The sequence below is a fragment of the Osmia lignaria genome, chromosome 6, assembly GCF_051020975.1.
Source record: "Osmia lignaria lignaria isolate PbOS001 chromosome 6, iyOsmLign1, whole genome shotgun sequence".
Taxonomy (NCBI): Eukaryota; Metazoa; Arthropoda; class Insecta; order Hymenoptera; family Megachilidae; genus Osmia; species Osmia lignaria.
In genome coordinates this window covers 9564894-9591290 of record NC_135037.1, presented here as the reverse complement: position 1 = coordinate 9591290, position 26397 = coordinate 9564894, and the positions used below count along the sequence as shown (strand labels likewise).

The following is a 26397-nucleotide window of genomic DNA, read 5'->3' as shown; positions in this document are numbered from 1 at the left end:
TCTTATCCTCTCCTTTGCTCCTTGCTTCGTTCAGTCACTCGCTAAAGCCAGTTGCATACGGTGCTCGTTTTCTTGCTAGATTTTCTTGATCGCAATTGCTTTGACAGCACTATTCATTAGTTTGCTACTGATTAATAACCAATTGTCAGTGGAACTGAACGTTGTTAAGCTAGAAATTGTTGATCAAAGGCAGGGTGCAATTAAATAATGTAACGCATCGAGTAACAACTCGCTGTGCGCATAAAAAATGATAGAATGTCACTTTTCAACACGATTTCCTGCACAGTTTCAAAATAGCGGATCCAGATTGAAAAATATCGTGTGCGGTGAGCTTAATGCTTTATCTCGCACACATTCTCTCTTTCTCAGGCACACCAGCTAACCCACTCTCAATTTCAGTCCGTCCCTTTTCCTCTTGCCGACTAACCGACTCTTCTGTCAATTTCTCCTCTCTTTTCCTATCTCGTTGGGAGAGAGCATCTCCCTCGTCTCGTTTCCTCTCCTCCCGTGTCGAGCCGCGCGAACCCACCTCCACCTTCTTCTTGCCCTTTCCGCTTCTCGGCTCCTCGACCGGTATCAGGGCTGCTCGTTTCGTTTCGTTTCGTTTTTCGTCTCTGAGGATAAGCCTACGGTACGCTCGAGGCGATCTAGGCGCCCAACCGCCTACACGCGAACTCGTCAATTACTTCGCACAACGAGACACATCGTTTATGGTTCTCCCCCCTCGCTCCTCTCTCTCTCTCTCTTTCTCACTTCTTCTTCCTCCTCCCTCTTATCGACCACCAACTTCTCCTCTCTTTCTCTCTCTCGCATGACTCTTTGAGAACGAGTTGCATATACGATATTCGCGGCGAGGTGCGATCCGGAGGCGGAGGGCAGTTTCCAAGTAGCGGCAAAGTGCATATCGAGGCGGTGAACGCGCTTTTGCGAGCGCGACTCTTTGCCAGACTAGCAGCCAACTGACTGCAAGTCGATTCGATTCGCGACAAACTTTATTAAAATTCGCCCAACCATTAGGAAATGCGTAGATTCGTGTTCCTTGATTTCGTTTGATTTATCTGCTTTTTTTAGGCTCGCGAAGTTAACACGTTCGTCGCTCACGTCGCGGATCACTCTTGCGCTCGATTATTATTAATATTGTTATTGTAGAGACATAGGAGGCTGTATCAAGTCAGTGGTTGACACTATCAAGAGTAATGCTCCAAACAACGAGCCATGCCTTTTGTCTACGTTCTTTGTGCGATTGCATTCAGAAAAAACGTAACAAAACGAAAGAGAGAGCAAACAGATAAACGGTTGCGCACATGTTCACTGATCGAGTCGCTATTATAGTCATGTGACACCGAACACAAACATCGGACACCATTATTATCTTTCTTTCGAATATTTTCATTACCTCATCGTGTGATAATAGTTATTTAAACGACACTATTCCCAGCAATGTAACAACTATCACTGTAAATGTTGAAATTGAAATCCGCACTACTAATTAACGATTAAAATTCTTCTCCTTCGCGAGACGTATCTGGGGAATGTCTGGGATACTAGTGTAGTAAAAAGCAACGGGTTAAGATCAGCGTCGGATGTTTGAACACTTTACATGCAGGCAGTATTTACTTTGGCTATAGCGTCAAAGAAGATAACGAGCGAGCCGTGGAATTTCCTCTCGATCTTTCGCAATTCCCCCGCTGCGTTTAATGACGATTTTCTTACGGTGAGCTTCGATTTCGAACAGACCGACCAGGCCAGCGTGCATGCATCGCGGCGATAATGCACCGTATAAATATACTTAGTCATTGTTACGTCCAACGAGGCGTGTCTGATAATTAACAGCAGTTAGGCTGTTGCACCAAAAGCGTAACGAACCAAGCAATCCGGCGAATCTGTGTAATCGCGGGGCAAGATAGCGAAACGTTTGTCCACTCGATGTCGCTGACTAATTAGCCGAACAACTTATAGATAGAAAAAAGGACACCGCGTTCATAGAGAATTTGATATTAAGAAAAAATCTTCATTAATATTGAGACGTTCGATGGCTCTCCAGACACCGACACGTACATAGCGAAGTCATGTTTTTATTTGTGTACAATAATCTTCGGGGTATAGTTATCGAAAGACGCAATTTAAAAGGCGTTCGTGCATTTCGAAATTACCCGAGAATAAATAGCACGCACCGCGAGGAAAATTGGCAAGAAAAGGAAAAGAAAGAGAAGAAGAAGAGGTAGATTCTTCCTTGCATTTTTCTGCTATTATACCGATGCATCGTTAGGGCACCTTCGATTTCGAGACACGCAACGATCGAGCCCGCTGCCAAATTATTACGGCCGAAAAATTTCGAGCTTGCATTGTTTTTTTGCTTTTCTTTTCGCGCAACAAAAGAAAAGCGAATTAACCGGAGTAAAATGAATAAGAAAACGGTGAGTTGAATGCGAGGAACGAGACAAGCAGCGCGTGTTTCGAAATTGATCCTGCGATCGAACGAAACGAGAAGCGACGAGTTCACCGACCGATCCTTCCAGCGTAAAACGCGTCCTAACGAGCGTGCAAAAATACGCGAGGAGACCTTCGAGAGATACGCAAGGAAACGAGCTGAAAAGCCCGCAACCGAACGACGATCTTGTTTCTACTGAATGAATGGTAAAAAAAATATATACTATATCTGATAAAACTTTTATCTAGAAGAAGTGTTTGATATGCGACAATCTAACAGTTTGAGGGAGAATTAAAAATTGAAAAGGAAGAAGCGGAAGGAGAAAAATAAAAAGGGAAAAAGGATGAGAGAGGATCCAGAGCAAATGATGCCAAGATTAATCCCACCTCAGCCTCCTCTAGCCATCCTCGAAGCACACCATAATTAACCACTTAAGCGATTACGACGGATCCCGACGTAATATTTTGCACGTTCCTCGGCGGGAGTGCAACGAATTCTGATCCGAGAGCGGCGTTATTTGCACGTAATTGTACGTCACAGAAAGTGATTTTCGTGTCGTGCCACGAGAGGCTGTTGGGGCTGGCGTGTGTGGCTACCGTTCAGACAAGATAAATTACAATAATTTAACACTCCGCGGATTCGTTTGCGCTTTTACGTGATGCACGCGGTGACTTTGCTGCCTGCACGCTGCCGGATAAAATATCGCCTCCTCTAAAATACACCGTGCGAAACAATTAGCAAATCAGGTTTCTCGGATGATCTAGAGGATGGAAATGGACCGTTCGTTTAACGCAGCTCTGATATATTTGCTTAATGTGCAACGTATTTGATATTACGCGCGCTGATAAATCGATCTTCTTCAATGTATGATTATTGGGAACGATTAATATACGGGTTTCTCGTTGAATTACAGACTATAGAAAACGTACTGGTCGTTAAAACTCGTTAAGGAAAAGAAACATCTCGCAAAGAAGATCCGAGATACTTTGTCGGGAAACAAAAGGTAACCCATCAAACTTAAGCTTATAAACATCGCTTCGTTGCAAGTGGGACACGCAATGAAAGTTTGAAATTCGTTTAATCGATCAATCACGGGCTGATCAATTAGAATCGACGAAATCGATTTAGACACGAGTCATGCGATGACGATAAATTATCTTCCACGGGAGCATATTCGATCGGTGTGTAACAAACAAACGACGATACAGATCTCCGATAATTTAGCTTAAAGCGACAAGCGAGCATCGATAAAACGACGATCGAAATAATTATGACTACACAATTACTCGTTAATCCTCCAACGTATGTAAGGTAGATTCTATTTACTTTCAATTAATTTTTTAAAAGAAAAAAAGAATCATTTTGAAAGGAACCGATTGCGAACAAAAGAAATAGAAATAGGAACGTCTCTTTGAAAATTTTTTGTTCGCCAGTAAAGTGGTGTATGATGATGCGCGTTCGTTGAACGATTGAAATCACGGCCAGTCAAGCAATAATTCGTTTAAGTGTTTTGGCAACACGGTGACAACGTGTACGAGCGTCAACGACATCGATTTGTCAGTGACAAAGTCTGCCATTTAGGAGAAACCGCGCTGCCGTGAAGGAGACCCGGCGTGTGTTTCATTGTGCACCGTTGCTAACGAGTCACAATTTGTTTCAAACCTGTCGCGAGAATAATAGCGTTCCGTAAACTTCGCTCAATTTCCCCCGGCAAATTGGGATTAACTTTGGCCGCGTTTACATCGCCGAAAAACCCTTTTCGCTTTTAACTAAGCCAATTCGATTTCAACCACCCCTCCTTTCGTTCCTCGTTCATCTGAATTTTGCGTCCGATTACTTTTCAATTCTTGCTGTTACTAATTTGTAACAATACGCGAAGCGAAAGAAAGGATCGAGAACGAAAACGAATCGTGTTCAGTTTCGGCAATTATTTTCGTCAGACCCGGGGTGAAAAAAGAAACACGCAACCGACAACAAAGTTGTCCAATGTCCGAGAAGCAGTTTCAGCAGTGCAGTTTCGCTCGGTAGCCAGTTCGACAGACGGAACAAAAGAGAACTGGAGAAACGTCAATAAATGAGTTCGAAATTTTCGTGACCGATACACCGCTGCCGACCGTCGCCTTACTTGGAAGCGGCGGGAAGAAACGGTATCGTATGTCTGTAAAAAAACAACGACAGAATCGTGGGCAAGTGCCGCTTTTTTTTCAGAACGATTCCCCGAAACAAGCTATTATATGTATAACGCCGATTCGCACAGCTCGCGAAACTTTTTTCCTTCATTCTATACAATGAAACGAACGTTTTCCTTGTAAGAACGTAGCTGATGAATGACATTCATGGAAAGGTAAAGAAATGAATGAAAAATTCCAGTAAATACAGTAGCCACTCGATAGTTCCCTGCGTTCGAGATTCTAAACGATGGAAAAATGTCCCTAAATGATTAAATATTAAAAATTTTGCTTGAAACTCTCACACTGTTTCTATTAAAAGTGTAAATGAAAAAGTTGAAAATTTTCGGGATAGAAACGCGAACGCTGCGAAAAGATCGCGATGTTAATATTTCAGGTATTTGGGCTTGGTACTTTATTCTGCTAATTTGTATAAACGAACGATTCGATTACAAAGTAACTTTGCAACTCGTTCACCTAACTAAAAACATTGGAACACGTTAATGACGTGTATGACACTTCTGTGCGGAGTTTCGATGAAATTGAATAGCCCGAAGGGGCACGTTTGTTTTCAAACAAATCGTCGGGCAAGGGGTTAATCGAATTGCGCCGTTCGAAAGGTCCGATTTACCGCAACGAACACGACGCGTCTAAATTATCATTAGGACATAAAAGCGATTTGCCACGAGTAGATTACGTTACGAGATCGTAAGATAACCACCTACAATGACGTTAGTTTATATGAATCAGCCTCTGCCCCCCACGACACGCATAAAACATCATAACACCTTATCAGATTTCATAGTCGAGTTGCGATAAAACGTCCCGACGACGCGACGGTAGAATATAACGTTCGCCGACTTTCGACCCGTATTTCAAAACGCAACAGATCCACCGTTCGATCTTCGATCTAATAAGCGTTTATCATCGATGCGGATTGATTTGAAATCTACCGTTTCTTGAAAGTGTTTCTCTGTAATGGTCGATACAAACAAATACCGAGAAACGATTTAAGCTCCAACGACTATCTTTAGTAGCAGTGTTCTTACGAACATTATTCTCGGATGTAAACGTACAGCCGCGTTTATTTGAAATTCTACTTATCAAAATTTATAGCGGAAGACGCTTAATTCTTTTATTATCGCCAGAGAACACCACCGAGCTTTGATCTTCCGTGTTTTGTTTAAATACGACTGTTTACTGGCAATTGAATTCAATTCTGATCATATGGAAAACAGATGGGTGGTTTTCTCTGTTTGCGAAGATGAAAATGATGGAATATAAATTGGACTTACCGAAAACGGGGCTGAGATCCGACCTCGCTGACGCTTTGCCCGTCGTCGCGTAACTTCCACCGGCGAGCGAGCCCTTTTCCTGTAACACACATTGCACGCACTTAATGCAGGCGACGTCCTGAGATCGTGACCAACGGGGGGAGGAGGTGATTACGAGAAGAAGACGTTTAGGGGACGGTTAATAGGAAATGTTTTATCGACGCACCTCAGATTCCGTGAGGTCGATGAGGGAACTTTTCTCCTCGGTGAGGTTCTCGGAGGACCTCTTCTCGTCCTCGCCCTCATCCTTGAAGACCTTGACCTCGTCTTCGCTGCCGAGATCGTCGCCGCCGCCGCTACTGCTCACGTGCGGCATTATTGCTGGCCGAGCGACGGCCACCGTCTTTCCTGTCCTCGTCGTCCACCGACTTAACGCGAGAGGTGTGTCCGCCGCCACGAATCGCGGACCAAGAGAAGAGGTTAAGCGACCGATCAGGCTTACGCGGGAATTTCGAAAGCCGGTCTTCGAGATGCCGGTAGGCAAGTTCAACGCAACGCACAACAAACGATTACTACGCCGACGACGACAGCCTCTCTGACGTGCTGTCCGTCGGAACTGCTGCGCTGCTCTCTACAGATGAACGCGGCTGACTTCGAATGAACGCCACCGACGACAAGACACTTTCTCTCTCTCTTTCTTTCTTTCTTTCTTTCTTTTTCTCTTTCCCTTCTGTCTCACTGCTGCCCCGCACAGAACAGAACGGAATACAATTGGACGTAGCACAGAGAATGGTTCACTGTCACCGTCACCTTGCCTCCTCCACCAACGTCGTCGTGGTCTTCGTCGTTGTCGACGGAGGAGGTTAGGTTACATACAACACACTTCCCGAAACGGGCACAAGAGAACGTTGCACCGAAGAGCACGCCGCGACGATGAACAATAAAAATGCACCACCAGTCAAAACACAACGAGATAGATATATGTATATCTATTTTGTTTGAACGATGCTTTACGACCCGAACTGCAAACGATAAAAGGCTTGACAAGCAAACGGGCGACGCGCGTTTCCTCGCGTATTAACCGAAACGTAATCTCACCGACGATAGGAGGACCGCGTGGGAAGGCCGGTGCACAGGGAAGGAGGCGCGGTACAGCCGCTGGAAACGAGGGGACGTGGAAAAGGTAACACGATGGAACGTGTTTGTACTTAGGTAGCTTGTGTAGAATGGCAGATCGTGTGTGTCGTATTTAACGCGCAACAACTTTCCGTGCGTCGCGCGTCGTCGTGTTTTTCTCTTTTTCTTTTCGTTTCTTATTGCGTGCACCAGGCGCATAGTCCGCGCGCCACGTATCCGCACGATGGTGGCCACGATGCTTTAGCAAGCGCGCGATGCTGCTGCGGCTTCGATTCCGTGTCTAGGTAAACACGAAGGACACGCGCGACGAGTACGGCACCACGACGACGGTGACAACGTTGCTGTTCTTGCTGTTGTTGACGGTGCACGCGCCGGACGGCCATCGTGCCCGTGCTAAGGTCCCGAGGTGCGTGTTTCCGTATCTCGCCCCGACTCCGATGGCTCGATGTGCTCTGCCTGGATGCTCGGTGCCGACTGCCGGTCACGGTGAGCTCAGGCGGGCGGCTCTCCCACGCGACGACCAATCACGACGCCGGATTCACTGCCGCGGCTTCCCTCGCCGACGCGCCACCTCGCCCCCACCCTCACCCCCCGCGAGGCCTCGGCCGGCCAGTCATGGCAGGCAAGGCGGCGAACCGACCCCACCCGAAGCTTTGCGAACTTGCCCGAACTCCTAGCACTGTCTTCGTCGCCACCACCGTCGCCACCGCCACGCCACCGCCACGCCACCGCCGCCGCTGTTGCTGATGTCACCGTCACCGCCACCGCCACCGCTGCTATTGCTAATGCCACTACTACCACCGTCGCTGCTGCTGTTGCTGATGTTGCTCGTACCATCGCTACCACCGCTGTTGACCACTGCTATTACCGAGGTCACTGCCACTGCCATTGTCATAGCTGCAATCGCCACTACTGTCATTGCTTCTATAATCACCATCATTGCTACTATTCTAACCATCTCCTCTTACCAATGCTTCTGCTGATGCTGTCACCGCAACCGCCACCGCAATTGCCACCACATCACCACCACCTTTTCCAGTAGCATCATGTGCCAGTCTCGGAATTATCTTAAGGCTTCTTAGAGACTAATTAATACGTAAAACTTTTAGCCTTGAAAACCCTTGTTTATCATAATTGAACACACAAGTATTGGCAAGTTTCCAACAGCACCGTTGGTGAACGAGTTTATGGAAGGTGCAAATTTTCGTTCTACCTGAATATCTGGAAATCTTCTGAATCGAGGAAACTTGTTTGCAAATTTTTTTCCGATCTCGTTGGTCGTTTCAAAGTCGACCCTATAAATTATGTATCCTGCTGAAGTAACCTTTTTATCCAGCTCGGTGACACCTTTTTGCTTCCTCCAGTGTACCTATTGAATTTAACGAAACGATGCTGCGTCTGATACCATTTTTTATGAAAATGAAGGTGAACTCAAGTCACAAAACACTATGTTCAAGCCTGTTACAACCGTTAAGACAGTTGCGCGCGTGATTTCTTTATAGCCGCGGGTGAACGATAATTTATGGTAATATATACGCCCGCCACTGTCCTGTCCAATTTTTGTATTCAATTAAAATCTGGACAAAAACTCAGGTACCCTTATTAGGTAGTAACCAAACTGACTTCTGTCCCGTTGCCATGTCCATCAACGAAGAAAACTGCCCACGTGCGTGTGAATTTCCAAACCGAAGATGTTCACCTTACACATTAAAATATTTGTTAATAAATTTCATACGTATGACGTCTGTAACGTAAACAATAAAGTCTCGTTAATAATACACGTGATCATTCGTGATTATATTGATTATATATCACCGGCAAATATCATGCCGGTGTTAATAACCTCAAACCTCAAAATGACTGAATCTGCTCGAATCAATTTTTGTATAAATCAATGAAGCAAAAGCAAATTGTATCGATATTAATTTGTAACTGTATTACTATAACTATTATAAGTATTAATTTATAATTGCATTAGTTTATAACTTTCATTAATTCATAATATATTTTATTGTTCACTTTATGACCGTAGTTACTTGAGAATCTCTCGGACGAATTTTACTGATATGTAAAATTTAAGAAAACTACAGCAAATATTAAATATCTGATAAAAGATTTTAAACCAGCAAGTAAAATTACATGTAACGATGATTAATAACATGTATTGAAAGGTATTTTTACTAATTAATTCAATTACTTACCGCTTTTGACAATCTTCTTGCGACACGATCGAAGTACGTTATGGCTTTGAAAACCGTAGACTGTCTTGCAGAGACATCTATGTCGTGATTGGTGGTTGAGAGAACCTATGCTGGCTATGGTCGGTAAGGACAAGTATCTGTGATATCGACGTTGGGGGCAGATAATTATATTTAAATAAAATACCTTTTTAATAGTACAAAATCATCATTTCTAGGACTAAATCATGTGCAACATCGTCCTACAATAAAATTCCAGTCTCGAAAGAAATAATACTTTAAAGAAAATTCTAAAAGTACTTTATAAGTTTGTAAGTATTTTTTCTTGGTTTATTTAGTACTGAAGGGTTTTGAAAATTTCCTTGCCGTTGCGCTAGGATAACAAGATGTCCTTAACTGCAGCAACACTTCCTCCAACAGCGCTGTTAATTCCGTATTGTTGTTGTCGTCGTTGTTTTTGAGCTTGTCACTCGTTACCGTGCTGAAAAGAGACTCTTTCTTTAAGTTGCTAAAAGTTTTTAACCATTACGGTGGAATTATTAATTAAGGAGCAAAGTGATCGCGGTTGACCGCCTCGCGACCAAACTTCCCCGTTGTCGGCGCGATTAATTTGCTCACCTTTTGCAGTCGCGCGAGTTCCTTGAAGCCAACAGAAACAAGGTTTCCCTCAGCCTCGCCGGGACGCCCGAGGATGATTCACGAAAATAACGTTCGTGATAACCGAACGTAATTTTTGTGGGAATACTGCGCCTCGAGTTGAGCAGCGAACTTAACCGAGGATGTAGCCAATTGCTGCGAAAGATTCGGTGTGATGTCAGCCTTTCTAAATGACCCACGAATTCGGCCTGCTTCAGCAATTGACGAATGTGACCCTGAATGCAGATCGTCGCGTGACTCGTTCACTTACTTTTTCTTATAAATAATCTTAGGTATTACGTTAAGATTATTTGTACTTATTTCATTTAGCCGGCAAATATCCGCGGTTATAAATCTTCAGGAAACTTGTTAATTGTTAAGAGTAGAGGTGCGAGTGCGATTTCGCGATGGATATGGAAGATATACGAGGCAAGAATTTCGTACCATCTTCTCGAGGCCTTGGATGTCATTGACCGCGAGGCCGATCATCAGGTTCATCAGGACGATACTAGCGAGCATGACGAAAGCAAGGAACACGACCCTGCTCGTGGCTGGTAGGAAGGAACTCCCATTCTTCTCGTCCGAGAACAGAGCCCCGTACTCGTACTCACCCATCATCATTACCACGGTCTTCACGACGGCCCTCCAGGAATTGCGAAACTGGTCGTTCCCGTGGAACAAAACGGCGAAGCTGAACGCGAATCCGACAATCAGGCAGACGAACGCTAGGAGAACCTGAAAGGAAATAAAAAGCCTCAGATGCACGTTGTTATAATCGCGAGGGTGGCAGGTTGGTGCGCCGCGGCGAGCATAGGGGTAGGCAAGTGGGCCCTGATGGGTGCCGTATCACCATCGAGGAGAGACATTTAGAACCTTGGTCCTCTCCCCGGTCGGCTTTTCATTTCTAACGATATTCGTCGAAGGGTAAAGCTTCGTCGCTCTTACCTTTCCTCCCGGCTAAATGCGGATCTTCCGTGACACAGACTGGAATTAAAAAACCACCCCTCGCTATATTAAATCAGGGTTAACGCGTGTCCTCTGTTAATACCACCGGTTGAAAACGTTTTACAGACAGGAACGTGTCTCTACGAAGGTGCTTTTTTTATTCGTACGTGTTTAACCTCGACTTCGTGTCGTAACGAGGAAAATTGGGAGTTCTTTTCACCGATCTTCCCTCGTTACTTTCACTTTCCATCGTCGATCGCCGGGACGAACACGAATAACAGCAATTATCTCGCGGTGAATAATTCTTCGCTGATCGTGTCTCGACTGACCTTAAGGATGTTCTTTAGTACCGTGGAGAACATGAGCGCGTAATATCCGCACGTTGGGAGACGGCCAACTAGCAGCATCATTTGCATCCATGCAAGCAAGATTGCCAAGCTGATGGAATGCAACACCCACTGCGGACGATGTTCCGTGGGGTTTAATTCTTTTCCCCTTGGCTGGATCGTAACTGCATCCGTGTGGCCACCGTCTGTGGAAATCATCAACGATATCGTTGCGCATGCAAACGAGAGCCACGTCTCGAACTGCCTTAAGTAATATCTGGAAAAAACATTACTCGTACGTATTTCTTTCACGTTTCAATACACGATGGTAAAGATAATTGTGGGGATATTATGGACATTTTGATATCGGTATAGGTGTATACTGAGTGTTCCGCAACGAAACCACCTTATATACGGAGGACTTATTCTACGCGTACGGTAAGACGAATTGCATAGCTAACACACAAACCTTGGCACCATTAACACCTGCGCCATATTGTGGAAGAAAAGCACACACGAACACGAAGCGAGGATCCTTCTTAACAGCGTACAATCAGTCTGGTGCTGCAGCAACGCTATAGAGTAACCAGAGAGGGAAAGTACCAGCAGGGCGTGGATGAAAACGAGACTAAAGAAGAACACTCTCAGCTTGGACCACTTTAACCAGAGAAACGTTTCCACCAACGGATGTTGCAGTATCGTCAATTGTTCCTCGTCTGAAGCTGCTGCAATAAGGGACGTAACAACTCCCATTTGCAACTCCCCTTTCGGCGCCAGTACGTTGAAGTCAACGATGATCTTCGACAGGAATAAGGATAAGAGTTAGGATACATTTCGACGATAATATTGTTTCTCACAGTTGGTAGCGTTTTCAGGTTTAAACTCGAAATCCTCAAACCTCAAATGGAAGTCTTAATTAAGGTTCTTAATATTATTTCTTCTCACGTGCGAGTTCCTATCGATCGTGCGGCCGTTCATTCGCACCCGAGAGTCCAAAATATCGTTTAGAAACGTCACTGGCCTCGGAGTGTGAGCAAATATGGCGTCGATAACGGTGACCCCGGTTCTGGTTTCGACAGCCAGATTACCACCGTGTTCGATCAATGCTTGAATACATTCACGGTGTCCTTGATAAGAAGCTCTATGAAGCGGCGTTCGATTAATCTGAATATAAAACAATAAAGATGAAGAAACTTGATTAGCGTGAAAAAGGTATTAATATGGAATTAGGCGTTACGTTATCGCAAACATCGACGTGTGTGGCAGGTGTGTTCGCTAGGAGGATCGAAAGAGTTTCTAAGCTACCCATACTGGCGGCAAGGTGAAGAGGGGTGCTTCCGGTGCTTTTACATTGATAAAGAGGCCACGCACCGGCATCCAACAATATTTTCGTGGCTGCGAAACTTCCCAACGTTACTGCATAGTGTAACGCTGTAGTACCTTTAAAATTTCATTCGATATGATTATTTTGGAAGACGAAGATTCAGTTTCCAAGTTATTACCTGTGTCAGGGTGAACGGCGTTGGTTGAAGCTTTCCCTTGTACCAGGTACTCGACTATGCGGACGAATTTGGACATTTCATTAGGATCTTCTTGGGTTACGGTAGATCCTGCCAAAAGCAGAGGTGTAATTCCACGCTCGTCTTCTACGTTTGTGTTAACCCTAGCCTCCACCAAAATCCTCACCACTTCCGAGTGATTGTTCTTCACCGCCTGGTGCAGCGCTGTCCTTCCCCAACATTCTGGGATTGGCAACTATCAATGAATTGGTATTTTACTAACGGTACTTTTTTATTGTCTTCTAATATTATATAATAATTTACACTAACATTTCGACCAATATCGAAACAGTGGCTAAAGTTGAAAGTAGGAGCCTTGAAACAACTATCAATGCCAACTTTGTTATCCATGAAGGCTCCATGTTCCAAAAGCCAAGTCACCACTTCGCTATTCCCACGATGTGCTGCATGGAACAATGGACATCTTCCAATCTTGTCCACGGCATTAATATTAGCGCCATGTTTGTAGAATAGATCCAACAATTCTATTCTACCCTGCCAGGCAGCCAATTGAACCGCGGTCACTCGAAGAATCCCGATAGGTTGTAGAAACCGTTTATCAAATTTTTCCGTGAATATATGTATCGCCGATTCCACGTCGTCGTTTCCGATACAGGATATCAATCGAATGAAATCATTTTCATAGATGCTCATTTTGGTAGAAGTTATTATTTCGAAGCTACTGTGCTGCGTCTTCTCTTGTTTGCTCTGTACTGAACCATAATCAAAAGTAGCTCTAATATATTTCCCCGGTAATCAGAGGATGTGGTTAGTTATAAAATGCAAATCGTAAAAGATAGACGTTGCCCTCAATTAAATCAAAGAAACTGGATCAAAGAAGCTGGTACCCATTTTGAAAATTAGATGTATTCCATCTATAGAATTGAATTTTGAAGTTCCTGAATTTGAATTTGGATTTCTAAGCTTTCAATGACTGTACTAATGTTTCTAATTTTCAAACAATTGCATTCCAAGTGCACCGACGTACTCCGTTATTTGCGTACGAACCCAGCCAGTCAGCAGGTCGAGCTGAATGCTTATGAACAACCCTGTACTTGGCTATGAAACGAATCTGTTAACAATGGATAACGGGATTGGTTGGCTACTATCATCGGAGGAGACCGATTCATCGAAGCACGACCGTTAGTAGTCACAATCACGGTGCACACGTACTCGTAGCACCTGAGACACTTTGCCGTCGTTCCAAGTTCAGGTGCACCTATACTAATCCACACGGACACACACTCGTGATACCAGTTTCGTGCTAACGCGACCTTAACACGGCTTTCTCGCGCGCGCTCAGGCACACACACGCAGCCGACGTTAACACACATTCGCGTACGCTCAATCAACTGCAGAGCATCGCGTTACCTTGCAGAACTCGGGCCCAGTAAGCGCTTGACCACGCTACGGAGAGGATCTCGTTCGTCGATTCAAGTTCTTCCTTTCAACGAGGTTCAGTCGAACAGCAGGCAACAACATGCCTAACTGTCCAAAGTGTGACAAGCCGGTCTACTTCGGTGAGTAAACGAGGCTTTTTCATTCGATTGAAAGACGTAGAATGTTTTGTTAGTTGAATTTTTAGACTTATCGGTGCGATATGCTTCGCTGATAGATCTCGAGCACAGTTTGGAGCACTAGCAATGTTATAGGAAAATTTGTTAATTGTTGAATAAGGGAACTGTAAAGCGATAGTTTAGATTTATCGTGTCATTATCAGTAACACTTCCATGCTGGTTTTTTGCACGATGACTCAATGAGTTAATCAATAAGAGAGCTCTGTTAATCGACAATTATAGACATTGTTCGATTGCAACATTTATCGATGACTCATTCACCTACTTCTTTTCGCATTTTCAACGATCAAGGAAGGACGTTCACTCCTGCGAGATCTTGCTGGAGGATGTTGAATACGAAGTCTATTATGAAATTAGTGTGCGTGAAATGACGACACCAATGATGTCATTGCACGTCCTCGCGGTCCACCTTGAGAAACATTATGTCAGTCTCGTTATAGTGCGTACGAACAAACGTGTAACATGAATATCGGGTAATACATGTGAGTAGGAAGGAAATTTTATACAATGAAACGCGGTGCTTGTGGTGAACTATTGCGACGAATTTCCTAATGCCTTGAAATTGCTCGAACATTTTCGAATAACAGATCTAATATTTTTATGCAACAGTTTATTGTTGTTTTCGAATATCCTTCGCTTCATGGTAATTCAGTTACTGATACCGTTCCGTTATCGAAACAACCTCGGCGATTTTCTGCCTTTAAGTCGATTATCATTATTGGCAAATCGACAAAGTCAAAGTCGATCATCGTAATCTCCTGTTACAACTTCTTAATTTTAATCCCCAAACGACAACATCGTTGAGATTGTTCCTCGTGATTTACATAGTGTGTTCAACAAGTTTCAACAATCTCCTCTGCGATTTCTTAGGTAAATCTTGCTGTCATCTATACGAACAAATTGCGAAAGAAATCATTTTTAGGCAGTTTTTGAATAGCCAGCCTACAAAAGCAGGGTCAATCATAGTCGTGGTTGTTGACGCCGACCTCGAGAACCACGGTTCTCTCCTTATCATCGGCGATTCCGCGAGCGAGGGACCGCGATTCAGCAAACTGTCCTCCGATAACATTATCGACGGCCAATCGCGCGTTACGTTTCCCCTTTTGGCGTGCAGATAAACGGGGCCAAACGAGAACAGCAAAGCCAAGCCAGGCCAGGGAGGACGATAGATAGCCTGCGTTCCCTTCGGGCGAGTTCGCGCTGAGCCATCGTATTCAGAGAAGAGGTTCGCTTTTAATTGCGCGCTTCCTCTTTCGAGCGGCCTTTTAGACGGCCGTTAAAGCACTATTAGTGCTGAAAGCGGATTTTTCTGAATACGAACCGAGCGGAGCGAAGCGGAGCAACTGCCGCGTTCAGACGAGGATACGTTCGAATCGGCGCAAGTAGGTGTGCGAGAAATGGATGCCAAGGCGAATTGGAGGGACGACACGCTTTTCCTTGTATCGCAGGGAAAATTTTCAAACAGCAGAGGTCATTGGCCTCTGAAACTTTTCATCCGTGACTCATGTGCTTTGACGTGTCAGGGCGATCCACGATAGCGTGCGCGTGTTTAGAGGATGCGTGAAAGAAACGCTCTGGTCCCTCCTTTCTAATTAGTTCACGCTTCAAAGGTTTAAAATTGAGGATGCACTGTGTTCAAACATTCTGTTCTCCAAGTTCAGAAGTAATTCAATACATCATTTGGAATTGACCCTTCGTTACGTGACCCTTCAAAGGAAGAGCTGTTAGGTTCGATTAATCGTCGTCACGCGTTCCTGGACGTAAGATGCATCGCGGTGGTCGGAGGCTAAGAGCAAAGTAACTTTTCAAGCCGAAGACGAAGTCCGCGCGAATGGCGAAACCAGAAAGCGTCCCAGCGACGAAGGCACTCGCTGCTTTTTCCTAGCGTTTTCTTTGTTTCCTACCGAGCGTTCTACGGTAACGTGCACCGCAAAGGTGGAAGCTTTTTGAGACGATCGTAAGAGATCCCGCGACCCTTTGAGAAACCGAGAACACGCCCTTTGAAATAAACTACATTCAAATGATTCCGTGGCATTCGGCGAAGAGCCGGGTAGTACCTTCTCCGCCCGTTATCCGTCTTAATTTTTACGAACGCTTAATGAGACTTCGCGCAAACGAAGTTCAACCCTTTGGCATGCGACTGAGCTTGAACGATTCGACGAGCTTCTTTTCCGTGAAACGGCAGACACGTTTCTTGAATTCCTGTCTCGGTGTTCGATACGAAAAGAAGTAGAAGATATTTCACGTTTAATGAGTCACGAATAATGAATACTGTCGTTGTATCGGAATTATCGTGCTCGATAAAGTTCAAATTGCTTCATATTTGATCGAATATCGCCAATGCAAAGAAAGGAACAGTTCGTAATAAGCTAAGGGACCGAAGAAAAAGTTCATCGAGTGCATCCTGCTCGCGAATCCAGTCAGGAGGAGGCGTAAAAAAAAAGAGGATGAAAAGGACGAGGAAACCGAGTCACGTTGCATCGAAAGCAACAACAATAAAGGGTCCAGCGGCGAGGACGGCGAGGACGGTGACAACGGTTCGGGACAGGCTGGGAAGGTAGTATCGGGTAATAATAAGAAGAACAGAGAGAAAACAGGTTTGCAGAAGAATAGGCAGGATCTTCTGGGTGTAGAAGGAAGGCAACGGGAAACGAAGGAGGCAGAAATTCGATGAGAGAAGGTATAGCCAGCTTCAACCCTCTCGTTTGCACAACGCGACTATGAGAGAAGACTATGAGAAGTTTTTCAGGGCCGTTCACCGAAGGAAGGGGATGGTGTAGCAGATCGGCAGTTTGAAAGAAGAGAAGAAGAGTGGGTGGTTGGGTGGTGAAACGGAGAATGGTCTACCGAGCAAATAAAGAAGACGAAGTAGAAGAAGAAGAACAAGAAGTGGAGTAAAAAAAAAAGAAAAGAAAAAAGAGAGAAGCAGGGAAAGACCAAGGGGATGATGTAGCGAGCCTATGCAATCAGCAGCCGCCGATTGTTTGGCGCCCGGGCGCAACGATCCGTGCACACCACTGTCTGCCTTTTCGCGCTACCACTGCACAGCAGCAATGCTTGACGATTATGCACTCGCTTCTCCGCCGCCAGATAATTAGGAGTTAATTAACTAATGGCCCTTTATGCCAGTACCCTTCTTGCTACCACCACCAACATCACCGCCACCCTTCCCTTCTCTCTTCTTCGCCGCTCCATTCTCGATGCCCGTTTCTCCCTCTTCTTCCTTCTTTTTCACCTCGCTTTTTGCTTCTTCCGCGCGTTACCTTCCTTCTCTCGCGTCCCCACGTTCCCCGGGCTACCATCGACCCCTTTAGACCCCCCCTTGCTCGTGTCTCACCGCTCCTCGTCATTTTCCAATTCCCCTCGCTGCCACCAGCGTCCTTTGTGCTCCTCCTTAGACACGGAGGAACGTTTGAATGCCAACCACCAGCCCGCCACGGTCCACGGGCTTTTTTGTCTTCTCGCCGTGGTTTGATATGTCGTAATGGCATGACGCACCGCGACGCACCAAACGAAGAAAGGAAAAAATATGCTACACGCTCGCGTCGCTCCTCTGATTTCGCGGGCCTTTTGTAGTCCTTTTAGGCCGAACGTGTACGCATCGACTGAACGAGAGAATGGTACCGCGGCTTCCAGGAAAATGTCAGATGCGGTTAAATTGAACTACGATGCTTTCCGACAGAAAGTTGCGGACTTGTGTTCCGCGACGAAACCGTGGAACTTTTCAGGGCTACGATTCTGTCGACTACGTTGGTTAGATTTGTTACGGGTCGCAACGGACCTCGTTACGATATCGCGAGGAGAACAATCGTCGATGTCGTTGACGGGAACGTTGAAAGCAAAGCGTGATTACAAGAGGAAAATCACGCTACTCGATGTCTCTGAATCGTCTCGCCAATAAGGTTCATCTCCCTCGTGTGCCACGCGAGGATCAAGATGCTTTTCGATTAATCAAGCCCGTCCCTCGCGCGATGACGCGAAACAAAAGACAGCCGCGAACGGGTTTCTTGTCTGGCTCATCCTTTCACCCCTTTCTCGACGTTTTCACCCGCGTCATAAGAAGCTTCCTCGAGAATCCTGCCGCACAAATCGTGCGTGCATTCGCGCATGGGAATAGACGCACAATGTTGCAGCTCGCGTACGCGTCGAGATATTTTGTAAAGCGGCGTCGATCCGGCTCTCCCAGCCTTTGTCAGCGTTTTCTCGCGAACGGCCCACAGGGTGCTTCGAGTTCGCACCTTCCGTGAATGAGAAGCGCCGATCGCGTCTACCGGGAGTCGACCATTGAATTTTATAATTACGAAATTGCTAATGGAACAGCCGATGACGGCGGCCACGACGACGCACAGTCCCGCTTGGGGATGTTCGCGCATTCTGAGCCGTTGCAACGCGTTGGCGGGAAAGGATCGAGTGGATTTTTCGAGCGGGGACGAAGAGCGTGCTCATTATTCGCCCCGATCGATGACGTCTCCTGTCTCTGGAGTACTTTTACTTTTGAGCCGAAACGAAGCATGGTTTTCGAAGATGCTTCGAGTAATACAAACGAGCAAGAAAACGCTTTAGAGCGTTCGTTAATTTAATTTATTTAAAAGGAAAACTTGCAATGTCAGAAATATCAGTTCGTTAAATGTATGAATACGAAAATAGCTCAGAAATGTAAAGACGATTTTGTCGCAAGCTATTTAGATAATCGTTATCCAATCTTATTACGTAATCCAGCGCGATGCGATTGTCGACAAGCGATTTACGGTAAAGTATGTAAAGTATGTACTTTACCTAGGCCGGAGTTGATAAAACTTCTTTGAGGCTTCTTTAACGGGAACGCAGCCATACATGGACGTTACAGACTTGGATTGGGGCCACGCGAATGCTTCTGATCGCACGTAATAATTTCCACGTTTCCATTTCATTTGGCGAATCGCTCATCGATATAGTTGTTGGATGATACCGGAAATACTTAAAACATATTCCTGTAAAAATGAAATATAAACCCGAAATTGATGACAGATGTTTCATGCGTGATTTATTTATTGTTCCAGCCGAAAGAAAAACTTCTTTAGGGAAGGACTGGCATGGTGCTTGTTTACGATGCGAAAAGTGTAACAAAACCTTGACACCCGGCAGTCACGCGGAGCACGAAGGCAAGCCATACTGCAATCATCCGTGTTACGCTGCCTTGTTCGGTCCTGGAGGTGAACAGCAAATGAAATTGCTATAAAAATATTCGGCGTATAAATATCATAAGTACTATCTACTCTGTTATAAAATATTCAATTTTGCAGGTTTCGGTCGAGGAGGTGCGGAGAGTTACGTTTACAAGAAATGAAGATCTAAAAACTGTTTTACATTACCTACTTATTGTTAATAAATTCACGTTACTTATTCTGTAGGTGTTATATTTAATTAATTGTAGACATTTAGATTGTCTAGAAGTAAGCGTATGAAGTTGTTTATAGAAGTGGGATATGACAGGAACTATGCTAAAATAAATTAAAACCTTATGAATTTCCTTTTCATAAGATGCTTCTCTGAATAAAGAATGTTGCTTTTATAGCATACCAATGTTTAATTTGAAATTTTTTAAACTTAGAACGCGCTATTTAAAAAAGGTACTGCTGGTGCCATCTAATCATGACTGAAGGAATTAACAAGACCGCGAATCGCGTCGTTTTTGGAAAATAAAAACTTTGGGAACTTCTACCAGCACAGCGTTCTGTAATTACGACTTCATCGAATTAATAGCATAATAATGTGCTTAAATTGTTAAAAACGAAATTTAAACAAATGGTCCCGGGTGGTGCAAAGAATGCTATAGTCATCTAGTGGTGGAATCTCCGAACTAATAGTATCTGTACACTTACCACCTACAAGAAACTTAGTTTAATTTAGGTAATACCACCGGTGTTGCTATTAGTTTGAACAAACTACCGCTACGCGACGCTAATATCTTTTGGTCCAAAAACTGCTGTTTTTGAAAGTAATTTTTAAGAGCACTACATAGATTCTGTTGCGATTGCATAATGCTTTATTGACCTCTGCGACCCGCAAAAGTAGGGTACTTTGCAAAAAGTGTAATTTTCGGGCTTGTTAGTTCCTACATATGTCGTTAGATGGCATAAGCGGTATTTGAAAACGCGCGCATAAAATGTAATTAAAAAATATAAAATTCAAATTTGAAATGTGTTCTACTAGCGCTGTTAAATTTGGTGTGGAAGAAGACGCGTAAAGTCACAACGATCATGTTTCATATAAACCTCATATTTATTTAAAAAGGATGTACAGAGTTTTGTTTGCAAGTATCAACAGCGAGACTCGGCAAGAGCGGCGCACAGAACAAGAATATCACACGGGATGAAATGATAGCGAAACAAAGAAAAACAATAATTGTTTGTTATCTCGATTAAAGATCCACGAGGCACAGCATCCAAGCCGAAATCTCGATTTTACAATAATTCGCAATTGGTGCGGGTGTACATCCCCTTCGTTTGAATGCTGCGCGAAAATGTGTTTACGTTTCAAACATTATCATATTGTGCTTTATTCTTTTTGCTACTCTTTTACTTTATTTTTTTTTTTTTACTTTTTAGACCGCTTCCATCCTATGGAAGCACGAAACGTTACTGCGATATTGCGCTTTCTCTTTCTCTCTCTTTCTAAACGGATTTCTTTGGCAAAACTTATTACACATAGGTCGTCGTTACAATTAATAAATAATAAAGGCATTAAATAATAATATAATAATAATGATGATAATAAGATAATAATAATAATCATGATAATAATGAAAATAGACGATAATAGCAAATAGAATAAAAATAAAAATAATAATAATAATCATTAATAATCATCATCGTTATGATACTAGCAAATAGGTTAACAATGTGAAGTACGCATTATTCAATTAGAAATTCCGACATGTAATCGCAATGAACGTCCGATCAATTTCGGTTGGCCGATCTTCATGACCGTAGAACATTTTTTTAAACGTTGTATTTTTTTTTACAGTGAAACGAGAAAAGATAAAAGAAACGTTTCCCTCGGCAAGGAGGTATGTATTGCGATTATGAAACAGCGTGAACACTCGAATTCGCAGCCTCGAACTACCAACAGGATCGCAATTTCCCTCTCTCCGTTTTTCCTCTATCTGTACCATTTCTCCTCTTCAGTCGCCGCTTTCCACGTCCCCGTTCTTCCTGCACACGATTTTACGACACGCAACGCTACGATACGACAATTTGAAATTTTACAATTAATCAGCAATGAGAGAGATTGCGTCTACCAACGATCCTTCGTTTTTCGCTAGAAACGCAGCGGGAACGTAATCGCGTCAGCTTGGGTTGAAACACCTAAAGAACGTAATTAGGAGAAAGGGACGAAATATTGATTATTCTCGCGATCAGCGAACAGGTATCGACTCGAACGAGAAATTCGAAAAACTTGTCTGACGTTCGGATCGACGAGCGATCTGAATCGTTGCGAGCACGCTCCGGATCGACCTTGTTGCATCGTTTTTCTTTACTTTCTTTTCGCAATTCCAATAGTAATAAAAAAGTAACGACGGAATGGTGAAAGACAGAACGAGTCGTTTGTTAAATGTTCGATTAAATAAACATTATAACAGGATGTGAATAAAAAGATCCTAAGAAAAATTAACATAACACGATAAACACGTTCGAAAATATAATTCGCTAATTACGAGATAACTGTTTACCGAGCAAAATTGTTCTGGGAAACCCATTTCACGGTGGACTTCTCAAGCGAAACGCGATTCGTTGATAATTCGCTTCTGCCAGATGGATATTTATGAGAATAACTAATTAAAATCCTTTGACATATTCATTGCACTATTTGCAGTTCCTTGATATAAAAGGGCGATGCGTTTCTATACTCGCGATTGAATAAAAATTAATAGAGAATCGTTTAATTAAAAAGGTGAGTGGAATAACAAATAAACGCGTTTGAATTTATGGCGCGCGTGTGCAATGCAGCCGAACGCCACGCGCATGCTCAGTGCGCATAGTCTGCGCGAACCGAGATGCACCGAAGACGTGCGCGCGTAAATTTCCTTATTAAGGTTACGAATTACCATTTTTGCTCGTTAATCATAAAGAAATTGCGAGCACGCAACTTGCACATTAAAATCTACATTGGTTGGACGTTAATTACGGTTCCGTGATAGTTTTTTCTTCTTTTTTGATACGTTACGCTCGACGCGAAACAGGAAGCGTCTTGACTTCCGTAGTGGTGTGCGATAGAGACAACGGTGTTGATGGAACACGGGAATCAGTGCGAACAATCGGTTGTCGGAAAAAACGTGATCGTTTATAAAATCAATTCGAGGACGTGTGTTTTGGGTGACCGTGGAAGTGAACGAGAGGATGCGTGGAAGTGGCAGATGATGACAGTATCGACGTAAGGTAAGGTTACTCTCTTTTTTACACCGTACTCGCGGTAATATCACGAAAGAGAACCGACTTCGTTTCGCCTTTCACGCTTTCCCGGTTCGGTAATTTGCATTTCCTCGTTGCTTATTTCTTGCGCGTCTACGTCGATCCTGTGCGTCGCTCGCAAACTCGCGTTCGTTTACATCTAGATGCCATTTAAAACCGCCATAAAACTCTGCCTCTGCCTTAGCTACGCGACGCACGCAATTCTCATTCGGCAATCCGTCTGTGGTCTTTGGTTTCTACAAAAAATATATATAATATCCTTAACAGTAATGATCGTTACGTCGATTCTTGATTTAAAAATCTCAATAAACTTATCCGTTATTACCTACTATATATACTTGTATCGTTTTTTGGGGTGATACGGGGCACAGGTGGGGTTAGGTTTGGATTAGGGGGGTCGTCGTGCTTACTAGGAGAAAGAACGTGCCGTTTCTTTTTTTGTTTGGCCAGTTGACTGTGTCTTTGTTTTACATTGTTACTTGTATATTTATATTTATATATATATAGAAAGAGATTTTTCTTTCTCACTTTATATATATATATACATGTACACGTTCTAACGCCGTCGGTAACAAATGTGCCCGACTACATTCGACTTGATCGTCGTGTTTGAGTAAATTTATATTTTTCTTCTTTTCTTAAATGAATGTAGGGGCACATTTGGAGGGACGACCGATCGAGGGTGTAGCGTAGAAATTATGCTAACTGAGGATCGTTAAATTAAACTACCTACGATTTTATGCGCACTCTACCAGAGTACCGACGCTGTCGGTAACGAACGCGGGAAGTTTGAAAATCTCGACCGCGTGTCTCGACAGCGTTATCCATTAGTGTCGCTGGACCAGACACTCGTCGAGTCATTGCCGTTCAATTCGAATCACGAATAAAAGAAAAGTTCATCGACATCGTCGAAGCAACGGTTTCGTTACGGACTTTTTGTTAAAAAGAATTTGTTAATTGGTGGCGACACACGGGTGATCCGACACAACGCCGATAACAACGTTGTTCGATTCGCTTCGTTGCTTTGAACGGTGTCGTACGTCGTAATCGACACGATCATTTGTCCGATGGTCCGAAAGTCTGTCGACATGATTTTCAAAGTCTCTATCTCTCTCGCGATTGTCGCATCGATAAATGCGAATTTGTTAGTGCCACGCTGTGTGAGTGTGTATGTGTGTACAGAATAATATCGATAAGAACGCGACCAAATTCTCTGGACGATGATAAACGTCGCGTTGCATCGACGCGAACGGTGTCTGGCCAGTTCGTCTGGGCTTATTGTTTTCCCTGGCGGAAATTGGTCATGCATTTGTCAGTGTTTCCGTTGTCGTTCGACGATCATGATTGCTGGCTGTCCTTTCTCGAAGCCGGTTAAAAGAGATCATTGTTTTCGTTTCAGCGTGGTTACTCAGTGATATGGCGTCGAAAGTCGTTGGCTACTGTTCCCACTCCAGGAAAACACTTTGCCCGAAGATGGTCTCCTGTATCGTCGTTCAATCAGGCCAGATAAAGGTCGGTCGGCGTGGAAGTGTGATCCGGCTTGGTGCATGCACTTCCGGTCGGCGAAGCCGCACTCGCTCCGCTGCTCGCCCTGGTTGCTGCCAAAGGTGAGCGACTAGCCACGTCCGTGCTGTTCTCTGGCCCTGCGTTGTTACATCCGCCGCTCTGCTGCGAATTGTTGTGGGAAGACGCCAGCGTGTCCCCGTTGCAGTAGTAGTACGTGGAGTCTGCGAGACAAGGTCAGAATTTATTCTCCATTCTACTTACGTTCCATGCCGTTTCAATTCCATTTCTGCATGCTACGATTTGGAACTTTTTTTCTTTTTCATTTTCTTTTTCTTTTTCTTTTTCTTTTTCTGTTCAAAATCAATCAACCCCATTAAATGTATGTTACTATTATTTCAATCAATTCATTGAGGATGTCTTTTGAAAAGTATCTAAAGTTGAGAATTGATCGTTTTGAACAGCGAATAGAAACCTACGGTACAATTTTGTTCGCGAGGTGATTTCAATTTTTCGAGCGGTAACCGTTTTGGGTCGGTTACGATAGTAGCGCACGATAGTTGCGAAATGGTGCTTTAGAAAGGGGAAAAGTTGAACTCGCGGCTGCGAAACTTCGGTGTCTACGGTGTCGGGTGCAGTACACGCGTTACGTCACGTATAAGGAACGAGGCAACAACGTATCGCGTGTCCGATAAAAAATTGTTTATTATTCCGTTCATTCTTATACACCGAACAACACGTTCGGGCGGCGCGCATTTCACCGAGGGGTATCGCGATCTACGAAGGTACCTGCAATCGTCCGTTATGAAAGGCAAGCCAGTCGGTTCGTGGCTACTTTAAAACCGGCCTGTCCACGATTCCGCGAGCTTTTTCTACGCCGATCTTATCCGCGATATCTTGAAACGTAATAAAACAACAGCGGATTTCTTCAGTCTTAGAAAGTTAGGTGCAATTGCGCCGAGGGCTTTTCGTCGTGTCCGTACGTATGTAACAGGCTAGCGCGCGATTGTTCGGCAAACGACAATAAGTTATTATGCGGTACTCGATATCCGCTGGGATTAGCCTATCAATAAGTTAGTTATTTGACATTTCGTTGACCCTAATCTAATCGGTACTCATACTCACTGTTTACTTACTGAGCAACCCGCTTGTCGCTGCTCCATAACCATAGCCGCTGTACGGTGCGCTCGAGTATTGAGAATATGCTGCGCTGTACGCGTAGTCACCACCACCTAAACAAATATCGAACAGAAACGCGTTAAATTAAAAAAAAAGAAAAATCAGAGAAATTTATTCTATCTTCGATTAACTTTATTTCTTCCATTTGATCGTAAGTGATAAGAGATGAATACGTAAATGAAAACAACATATCCGATGAGTAGAACAGCTTGCCATTTATCCGTACGTGAAGCTGGTAAGTCAGAGATCAAGCTACAGGACTCTGACTTACCCTCTGCTCGAACCACCCTTTCGCAGAAGGTCACGCGTGCTTTATTTCTTACCCCCGTTCGATTCGTAAAATAAAGAGGAGCAAGCAGTCTGTAGTGGGTACTCACCGGTGGCGTAATGTCCGAAACTTGGAAGCATCGTGGAGTAGGGTGGTATCGCAGACGCTACCTGGGGCTGAGAAACTGGCGGCTGCAAGACCGTCAGTCCGGGATCCCCTCCGGGGGTGTTGGGGGCCGTGGGGGTGGCGTTTGTCTCGTTCTGCAACGAAATCGGGGGACTTTGCTCGCCCCCTCCGGCCCCCACCCCCACATACGACACTGCGACGGTACTGCTCTCTGCTATGGCCATGCACAACACAACACAGGACATTCGAGTCAAGCACTAGCTAACGATCAGCGCCTTACGTCTAAAGCTTAATTAAATTGTCTGACGGGATTACGGGTGTGTCGGGACACGGTAATCACTGTATGGGGTTTTGTTAGCAAGAGCCGCGGCAGACGCGGCATCGGACACTTTCTTTGCGGAGAATGCCGGCTCGAAACGAGATCGTAATTGACCATGTGCGATTCCTTGACAAGGGAAATTGTGCGCAATTATGCTGTACATTATGATTAGCGACTTTCTCGTATGCTCTCTTCTGACTCGCAATGAATCAATTATGGAGGGAAGATTCTATATAGAGTGGACCACTAACATTGATTGTTGGTCCACCCTGCAGCGTATTCATTGGGTATTTTTGGAGGT

General features: G+C 44.3%; 4 protein-coding genes and 1 long non-coding RNA gene across 10 annotated transcripts in view; 2 read left to right on the top strand and 3 right to left on the bottom strand.

Moving 5' to 3' along the window:
- The window catches only part of LOC117607798 (protein pangolin, isoforms A/H/I/S), a 165034-nt gene extending 157535 nt beyond the window's left edge, over positions 1 to 7499 (bottom strand). The window contains exons 1-2 of one of the 2 annotated variants that reach the window (XM_034331926.2): positions 6100 to 7499; positions 5895 to 5973 (exon numbers count right to left, since the gene is read on the bottom strand). In XM_034331926.2, coding sequence (XP_034187817.1) covers positions 5895 to 5973; positions 6100 to 6249 — 229 coding nt within the window. In that variant the 5' untranslated portion in view covers positions 6250 to 7499. The remainder of the gene's footprint in view (positions 1 to 5894; positions 5974 to 6099) is intronic. The other variant, XM_076688544.1, reaches the window with a different exon arrangement.
- Positions 7500 to 7659: 160 nt separating this feature from the next.
- LOC117607799 (transient receptor potential cation channel subfamily A member 1 homolog) lies at positions 7660 to 13821 on the bottom strand. Its single transcript, XM_034331927.2, has 12 exons — positions 12945 to 13821; positions 12618 to 12870; positions 12353 to 12555; positions 12061 to 12279; positions 11585 to 11913; positions 11119 to 11392; positions 10289 to 10579; positions 9827 to 10080; positions 9212 to 9689; positions 8224 to 8709; positions 7979 to 8095; positions 7660 to 7907 (listed from the first exon to the last, which is right to left on the bottom strand). The coding sequence occupies exons 1-9, from the start codon at positions 13326 to 13328 to the stop codon at positions 9539 to 9541; spliced, it is 2358 nt and encodes a 785-aa protein (XP_034187818.2). The 5' UTR covers positions 13329 to 13821; the 3' UTR covers positions 7660 to 7907; positions 7979 to 8095; positions 8224 to 8709; positions 9212 to 9538.
- A 182-nt stretch (positions 13822 to 14003) lies between these two features.
- Positions 14004 to 19636, top strand: LOC117607808 (cysteine-rich protein 1). The gene is made up of 3 exons (XM_034331946.2): positions 14004 to 14194; positions 19291 to 19443; positions 19534 to 19636. The coding sequence occupies exons 1-3, from the start codon at positions 14155 to 14157 to the stop codon at positions 19575 to 19577; spliced, it is 237 nt and encodes a 78-aa protein (XP_034187837.1). The 5' UTR covers positions 14004 to 14154; the 3' UTR covers positions 19578 to 19636.
- A 1170-nt stretch (positions 19637 to 20806) lies between these two features.
- sv (paired box protein shaven) overlaps positions 20807 to 26397 on the bottom strand; it is a 105358-nt gene continuing 99767 nt past the window's right edge. For 4 of the 5 annotated variants that reach the window (XM_076688545.1, XM_076688547.1, XM_034331930.2 and 1 more), the window contains 3 exons: positions 25761 to 25991; positions 25341 to 25436; positions 20807 to 24428 (listed from right to left, as the gene is read on the bottom strand). In XM_076688545.1, coding sequence (XP_076544660.1) covers positions 24199 to 24428; positions 25341 to 25436; positions 25761 to 25991 — 557 coding nt within the window. In that variant the 3' untranslated portion in view covers positions 20807 to 24198. The remainder of the gene's footprint in view (positions 24429 to 25340; positions 25437 to 25760; positions 25992 to 26397) is intronic. The other variant, XM_076688546.1, reaches the window with a different exon arrangement.
- Positions 24306 to 26397, top strand: part of LOC117607810 (uncharacterized) — a 112601-nt gene continuing 110509 nt past the window's right edge. The window contains exon 1 of the long non-coding RNA XR_004582244.2: positions 24306 to 24440. This is a non-coding gene — a long non-coding RNA (uncharacterized LOC117607810). The remainder of the gene's footprint in view (positions 24441 to 26397) is intronic.